This window comes from Crocuta crocuta, unplaced genomic scaffold, assembly GCF_008692635.1.
Source record: "Crocuta crocuta isolate KB4526 unplaced genomic scaffold, BGI_CrCroc_1.0 scaffold176, whole genome shotgun sequence".
Classification (NCBI taxonomy): Eukaryota; Metazoa; Chordata; class Mammalia; order Carnivora; family Hyaenidae; genus Crocuta; species Crocuta crocuta.
In genome coordinates, this window is record NW_027531905.1 from 9754338 (window position 1) to 9763096 (window position 8759).

Genomic DNA, 8759 nt, shown 5'->3' on the forward strand with positions numbered 1-8759 from the left:
ACAACATAGCAATTCAACAACTCTATATATTATACTATGCTCTCCACAAGTATAGCTACCATCTATCAATTGTATGCTATTATAACACCATTGACTGTATTCCTTAAGCTGTACCTTTTGCTTATCAGAATTTTTAATTGCATATCTATTTATAAACAATAAACTCTAATGACGCTCCTGTGTGTGTTGCTCACATCAGTACCCTGTTTGGATATGATGGTGATGTGAACCTTTATACTAGCACTTGTCACACACACACATTCAGATATGCCGAATTGTCTCACAAATACATTCAGAGATGCCGAAATGGCATTGAATTAGATGCTTGGCTGCTTGACTATTCAGTCTTTGAATAGCTAGCTGAATATAAAGCTGAAGCGTAGCAGCAAATTTTAGCCAAGCAATGAAACCATAGTAGAACTCTCTTTCATCCCTACTTTCTCAAATTCAGTCATTCTTTGGAAGGGGCCCATTAGGGACAGTCATTGGAGTGACAGCCTCTCCGCCTTCTTATCTCTGGTGACTAAAGTGTTAAACATGGCCTCTGAGAGGGTCTCAGGAAGATTCATTTTGGTACTGGGCATTATTAACTGAGCGGGTGGGTTTTCACCATTATTTTGTCTGTTCAGTTTCCCCAGAACATTAGTTCTGCTAATATTGTGTCTTCCTGCTCGATAGACACAATAAGTGAATGTGGTCTTGGCACAGTTGATATGCATGGCTTTCCTGAGGAGGTGATGGGAACCTGAGTGAGTTTTTAGCAGGTGGTTCCCAGGCTTCATATTTACCTTCATGATGCAACTTGGCATCATTTGCTATGAACTCTGCTGAAGCTTGAGCTAGAATAATAAAAAGTACTTAAATTTTGGCTCCACTCCTCAACTTACACTCCGCTGAAACTTAATAATCTGTAAATTTAAACTTGAACATAAAAATGGATTTACTTTTGCTTTTTTTTTTCCCCTGTGACTTTATTGTCTGCTGCAAAACAGAAGCAAATACTAAGCAGCATCCATGCAAAAGATGAGAAAGGGGATGGGAACCAAATCTGCTAAAAAATTCTAAAAGCTGGTGTATGTCTTCTTTCCAGGATCACCTGCAGTTTGGATGGAGCTAAAATTCAATGTTCAACTGTAAACAATTTCTTAGAGATTGCGGACTTATGTTTGTGTGGTGTACTCTGAGGAAGGAATGCGTTTTGCTCCTCCTGAGTTGCAAATCTCAGAGCAGGAAGTCAGATTTTTAGAACTCTGCATGTAACTTCATGCCCTCCTCTTTCTTTATTTTAAAAAAAAAATTTTAAGGTTGTTTGTTTGTTTAGAAAGAGAAAGAGAGAGAATGCGGAGAGGCAGAGACAGAGAGAGAGAGAAAGAAAGAGAGAGAGAGAAAGAGAGAGAGAGAGAATGCGGAGAGGCAGAGACAGAGAGAGAGAGAGAGAGAGAGAGAGAGAGAATGCGGAGAGGCAGAGAGAGAAAGGGAGAGAGAGAATCCTAAGCAGGTTCCGTGCTGTAGCACAGAGCCCATTGTGGAGCTTGAACTCATGAACTGCGAGATATGACCTGAAGCGTAATCAAGAGTCAGATGCTTGGGGCGCCCAGGTGGCTCAGTCGGTTAAGCGTNTGAGCCACCCAGGTGCCCCCACGCCTTCCTCCTTCAGAGCAACCTCAGCCATCTGTGTACATCTCTTGGTTGCCTACCTCTTGCCCACGTTCTCTGAAGACCAGTCTAATTTTTAATTCAATTTTACATCCCAAGCAGTCAGCACAGTGTTATGTGAGAACTCGGTGAAAGTCATTACTACTATGGCTACTATTACGACTGCTGGTAGTACTCATTGTTTCTACCACTGTTGTTGCTGCAGCTGCTGTTATAACCAGAGTTAGCTTCTGAGCTAGTGGCACCCTCTCAGGCCTGGGGAACCCACGTACTCTCACATTTTGATCGCTTTTTGTCCAACCTCTGGAGACGGGCATGGCAAGGGAGGAAGATAAGGAGGCTTTCTGGATGGAGAGAAAAGTCTGAAAGTTTATGATAGGAAAACCACTCCCATATTGCAAATGATGATATGAATATTATAAATTTGCTATAGCTCTTGGATTTTTAAAAATATTTGTACATTTGTGACACTTTCATTTTCTGTTGAGTATTTGGTTTTCCCATTAAAGATATGATTGCTCTGACCATGGTGATGCTGTAGGAGGAGATGTAAATATGAGTCCATCCATTTTATCAATAGTGAAGCAAACATTTATTCACCTGATGAACTGGAACAAGTCTTTTGGCCTGAGCTCCACTTTCATTAGAAATTTAAGATAATGTAATCAACTTTGTCTTAGTGTTTTTGAGGATGAAAGGAGGAAACCAATATGAAAGGGATATATAAACTGTCAGGTTCTAGACAGAATGAGGTGTTATTGTATGGCTGTGGCTGATCTTTCCTCTGAATTTCCAGTAGCACTTTGCACTGAATGGCAAGTTTAGTTGGTTTGGAGGTGAGAGCTATGCTCTGGTTGGAAGTACCAGATATGAGGCTAAGACAAAACAAAACAAAACAAAACAAAACAAAACAAAGCTAGGAGCAAAGCCATCCCCACCACTCCACTAGTTACGTGACCCACGATATGTTCCTGAAAAAAGAATCTTAAAGCTATTTAGCTCAAGGTCATTCACTGTGAGGATGAAGTAGAAAAGTGTCTCTAAAGGCACTGGGTACCTTGAACATGCTTGGTTGGTGCTTACAAAGTATTTCTTCAGGGCAGCAAAAAGTAAAGGTTCTGAGCAGGCAGCACAGAGAGGGAAAAGCCTAACTCAGACTATTGGTGTGACGTGAGCAATCCCGTACTGGCCATAATCCCATTTCCTCAGATATGAATTGGGAGTCATGATAGTAGTTCCCTTAATTATCTCTTAGGGTTATTATCGAAACTAAAAGTGGCAATATATCACTAGACTTAAAGGCTTAGTTTATTCATCACACAAAGGTTAGAGCCATGCCTGCGATAATTCTTCTTGTTTCCAGAAAGCTAGTCTTAAGCCGTCCAGGTTTATGCTGACTGAATATAATGTCTAGGATGCTCTTTCGACAAAATGCTGGCAAGTCATCATGCACTTGACTGCCTCCGTTCAGGCCACCTTTTGGGTGATGAAACGTTGATAAAAATTAATGAAGATGGAGGAGGAAAGGAAAGAGGCCCAGCTGGTGAGACAAACTCTAGCAACTTTGATAAGATGAAGGCTTTATTCCTGAGCCCCTCTCCCCTGTCTTTTCTATGGAAACCTTTGTGAGCAGGAAGCCAACCAAAGAGTGCTGGAGAAAGCACCATGTGGAGGGGAGAGTGTCATGGCTCCTGGCTGAGGAGGCTGGCCCTGGACACTAATTCCATGTATTCATGTCTACAGTGCAGTCAGGGCTGTGTAATAACAACATGTATTGAGATTGTACTGTGTGTGCCACCAGGACATTCTCAGTGAAGTCTCAAAAACAATCTCTGAGGCCAGTGCGAAGCCCAGGATGTTCTCCCATTACAGACTTAGTAGGTGGCAGAGGTGGGATTTGAGCCCAAGTACTCCACGTTACCTTCCCCTTTCAGCTCTAAGCTTCTATACCGTGGTGGCCAAAGATGTTTGAGCAAGCAGGTCTGTGTGGGGGCACCACTCAGAAATGGTTTATGTTAGCAGTTTGTTTTATTCATCCTTCCAAAGGTAGAGCTGGGGAATAAGCTCTTTTACTCCTGAGAGCTCGGGGAGTAAACAGAGTTGGTTTGTCACATTTTTAAGCAGAGGAGAATGTAAATATTGGCTTATAGAATAGTAACAGTGCTTCCCTATGAGGGTCCAGCAGAAGAGTAGCCTGCAAACCAGTCCAGAAGAGTGAGGTGACCCAGGAGACCCTGGTGTTTCAGATGCTAAGGGAGTGGGAATCCCTTCCCAAAGGCCACAATGCTCCACTGTGTCTAGTACTGCTAAGAGATCAGATCAACAAGAACCAAAAAGGCCAATGAGATTTACCGGTTAGAAAACAGGTGGCTTTGCCAGCATTTGAAACACATCACTCATCTCATTCTGTTTCTATCTAAAAGGGTTTTCTGCAGGGGTTGTTCTTTTATTTTGCCCCCAGTTTTGGTGGAGACTACCCTCTTTGGGGCCACTCTGTGTATCCCCTACTTCATACAGCTCACATTAAGTCCCTTGTTGCTGAACTTAGTTCCCTGATTGTCAAATCACTATAAAGATGCATTTCTGCTCCAGCTGCATAGCCCAATAGTCTCCAAAAGACCATCCAGATCTTTTCTGGACCTGGATGTTTTAAGTCAGTCAACAAATCTGCAATTGCAATGATCATTTTTGTCTTCAGACATATTTTAGCTGCATCTGAGAGCTAATGGATTTTCTTTCTTAAACTTTTTTTTTTTTGTAATTTGAAATATTCCAGTCATGCATTTTGATGGCTGGGAGAGTGAAGTACTAGTAGTCTAATCACCCTGGAAACACAGATGCTTTTGTGAGCTGGCACCGAGGTGAGGCTGCACGTCTCTGTGGGAATGACAAGTGAATGAGTCTGCTGCTCACTGAACCTGCTGTTCTTTTCTCTCTCTGTTTTCTCTCCTAGGAAACAGATGGAAGACTGCTGTGACCCCGCCCATCTCTTTGCCATGACTAAAATGAATTCCCCCATGGGGAAGAGCATGTGGTATGATGGGGAGTTTTTATACTCATTCACCATTGACAACTCAACTTATTCTCTCTTCCCCCAGGTTAGTATAGAGTTTGTTGCCTTTCAATATAGTTTCCTGTATGTCTTGGTATCATAGGGAAAAGATCATTGAGTTTGCCTCACTTATCAGATCTCCTTTTCAGCCCCTTTCTTCTCTTCTTCATTATAAATGTTTTTCTTTATCGCTGTCGCGTTTTTGGTGAAGAAATCACATAACGTTTTCACATATGGGCAGAAGTGGGCTATTACAGAGTAGTAGTTTTCCTAGCCTTTCTGACTTGTGTCCTATGAGACCGAAGGAAGCAAGCAGAGAAGGAAACAAGGTCAGGAATTTTGGAATTCTAGTGTTTTGAGGTTGGCTGTGGAATGATCTTGAAGATTTGCAATACTGCAATTTTTTTCTTAGGACTGGTGTTATTCTCAGGGGCTGGGGACCATATGCTCGGAAGTTTGCTTCTTAGAGCTCTTGGATCTTAACCCTGTGGTTACAAACTGTTCTGAAGTGGAGGTGGTGGATATGGAGAGAAAGAATTCGACCACTTTTGAAGTGGTCTAAATCAAGCCTTGTTTATGTAAGGTTTTTCTTCTTGGTTTCCTGAGCATTGCAATCAAATGGCTTACTAAAATGTATGGAGGGAAAGGGAAAAATAGAGAAATCTTTATTTCTAGGGGAGCCCTAGCTGGTGGAGGGGTTGTTAGGTGAAACTGTCATTTAGGAGAAATTGAGAAATGAAGCTTGGCCTCCCCAAGTCTTCAAGCTACTCTTGGTTTGACCAGATGATTGTGCAGAAAGGGAATTCACCATGAGAACTGGAGGTTCAGGGTCAGGGCTGAACCTTTCATGTATCTGTATTAATAGCAAAGAGTCTTCAGAGAAGGGACCCCCTAAAGCTGAGGCACAGGCTTTACCAGACCCAAAGACCCATCTATGAAATTGCCCATCTCTGCTAGTTCATCTGTAGGTGTTTTAGTCTAACTTAATGATTTTAGTGTGTAATGATAAATTTTTTTAAAAATTTTGTTTTTTAAAGTCAGAAATAGAAGGTTAAATATATTTTCATCATCCATGTGCTTTCTTTCTATTCTTTATTTGCCCTTGGGAGGCTTCTTAGTGTCAAAAGAAATGACTAAGAGTCATAGAATGTGATACTGAATTTCTTCTCCATTTCTAGCTACCTAAATGCCTTGCTAAGTCACCCAACTCTTCTGATGTGAGACTCAGCTTTCTCATCTGTACAGTGGGAAGAGTAGTACCTGTCCTAATACCTCACAGAGTTGGGGTCAGGATCAATTTAGATAATGCACACCCACGTACTTTGAAACCACAGAGCATATGTAAACATTAGATGTTAATGTTGTTCTGGTTCACATAATTGCATCTTCAGACTGAGAAATGAAGGATACAATTGCATTAGTCAGGGTTTAAGGCAGGGAACGGAAATCTTCCCAGGTATTTTTAGCAGAAGGATATTTCTTATTGGAAATTAGGTGTTTAAAAAGGCATTAGAAGAATGGAGAAGTGGGAGTCAAGAGGTGGTTCCTGGAATTACTTAGTTCAAGAAATTACCGCCGTAATTGTGGTTTAGAGATTAGAAAGTCCCAGCTGCCATTGCCATTAACATGGTCACAACTGTCTGTGACATAAACAGGGCCAGTAAGAGGGGTTCCAATTCATCTTCTCTTTCCAAATCTCCCCCAAATGCATCTAGTGGATAAGATTAATTTGCATCTGGGGGCGCCTGGGTGGCTTAGTCGGTTAAGCATCCGACTTTCACTTAGGTCATGATCTCACAGTTCGTGGGTTCGAGCCCCGCGTCGGGCTCTGTGCTGACTGCCAGCTCAGAGCCTGGAGCCTGTTTCGGAGTCTGTGATTCCCTCTCTCTCTGACCCTCCCCTGCTCACGCTGTCTCTCTCTCTCTCCTAGAAATAAATAAAACATTAAAAAAAAATTAAAAAAAAAAGATTAATTTGCATCTGGAACATTAGTTGCAAAGAAGTCCAGGAGAGGCAGTTTTTAAAACAATCAAGCTTCAGCAGGAAGCTAGAAAACAGATGGAATAAGAGTGAACAACCAATCCACAGTGTCCTTTATGTACAAAACCTGGTATCAGCTTGCCATGAAGTGAAGAAGAGATAAGGAAGCAATCTTCTTTAACAGCTCATCAAATAGAAAAATTTTTAAAGAAATCCAAAATAGTCTTTTTATACATGAGGGCTTTCAGTCATCCCAACTGACTTCTAACTTTGTGCTAGCAAATAGATTAGAAGAAAGGAGATGATTAAAGAAATACAAACTAGCCTCCCATATTATCTGTCAATTGCAGCAGTAAGATAGCAGGAAACATTTGCTTTTTAAAGTGCACACATGAATTCTATGCGTCTTTATGCAAGACCAAGGAACCATCCCTGAATAATAAGGAAAAATGGTGGGGTTTTTTTAAAGGAAGCAGACGTCATCGTGTGTTTGCACAGTCATTACAAACGGCTAAACCAATTCAATGAGAAGATTTGTTTTAAGTTACTGAGATTGTCAAACTACTAATTTATCGAAATCCTGGAAAATCAGTATGCATCAGTAAAAAGGATGAGGTATATTCCTGTGCCCTCACTCCATTATTATTTCTTAGTGAGATTGTTCTGCTTTGCTATCAGGGAAGCTAAGTTATCAGTTAATTGATAAACTTCATTCATATTCCACTGGGAAGAAAGTTGTGTGTGCTGGTTAAGCAGAAATGCAGCTGAGTGGGCTCGGCTCAATTTGTCAGTTGAATGAAGCATTGCTTCTTTCCCTGAATTTCAGCAAAATAATGCCAAATCATTCACTCTCCAACTCAGATGTATAATTTTATATCAATATGCTAATTTTAAAAAAGTTTATTCATTTATTTTGAGAGAGAGACAGCAAGCAGGGGAGGGGGAGAGAGAGAGAGAGAGAGAGAGAGAGAGTAAGAGAAAGGAATCCAAGCAGGCTCTGTACTGTCAGTGCAGAGCCTGATATTGGGCTCGAACTCACAAACTGTGAGATCATGACCTGAGCCAAAATCAGGAGTTGGACCCTTAGCTGAGCCACCTACACTCCCCTCAATATGTTAATTTTAATTACATATTATACTTTTCTCCTAAATGCTCAAATGTGTTATCCATCATTATTGTTATTATTCCATTACCTACCTTTATCCACTGCTTTTTTGCTGTTGCTGTGGTTGTTGCCAAGATGCACTGCAAGATCTTATGCATGGTATGCACAGTTAGCAGGCCCTGAATCAAGGTTAGAGGGTCCACAGATCGTCTTATTGAGATCCAGTGTGCTTTGAGATGCCATATTGAATCTTCTTAATTACAATTAGTTGTTTCTTCTTTTCTTAAATTTATTTATTTATTTTGAGAGAGAGAGCGAGTGAACCAGGGAGTGGCAGGGAGAGAGGGAGAGAATCCCAATGTGGGCTCGATCTCTTAAACTGTGAAATCAGGACCTGAGCCGAAATCCAGAGTTGGATTCTTAACCAACTGAGCCACCTAGGTGCCCCATACAATTCATTGTTTCGTATTTGGACCTCCCACAACTTCCTGTAGTTTTATTATTAAATTCATTCAAATTCATCTCATTCTTATCCACATATCTATATATTTATATATTGCAGTTTTCTAAAGCCCTTATCTGCTGATTTCAATACCATCTTGTGAGCTTTTGAGTAACAAGAGTAGTTTTTCACTTTTGGGCCTAGTGTGGTGCCCAAGGTATATCTATCTTGATATAGATACTCCTTTCCAGCTGCTTGTGTTTGCCTAGGCCTCCCTGCCTTTATCCCATTGGGGTGATTCACTGCAGTGCCCTTGCTCGAACAATTGGAGACCAAGCAGGACATTTTGATGCAGCTATTTCCAAATGTCTCTATAAATGTATTTTGGTGAAATGTTTGTTGAATATTATTAAGCTTAAAGGACTTAATTTTAACCCTTACATAGATTTTTCTAGAATATTCTGTGTGTGTGTGTGTGTGTGTGTGTGTGTGTGTGTGTGTCTTGGAGGGGCAAGTGTGAAGGA

The 8759-nt window shown here is 41.0% G+C and overlaps 1 protein-coding gene across 1 annotated transcript in view; it reads left to right on the forward strand.

Annotated features, from left to right (window-relative positions):
- Window positions 1-8759, forward strand: part of ST8SIA1 (ST8 alpha-N-acetyl-neuraminide alpha-2,8-sialyltransferase 1) — a 147947-nt gene that overhangs the window by 49936 nt on the left and 89252 nt on the right. The window contains exon 2 of the mRNA XM_077774564.1: window positions 4610-4754. Within this exon, the coding sequence (XP_077630690.1) occupies window positions 4610-4754 (145 nt within the window). The remainder of the gene's footprint in view (window positions 1-4609; window positions 4755-8759) is intronic.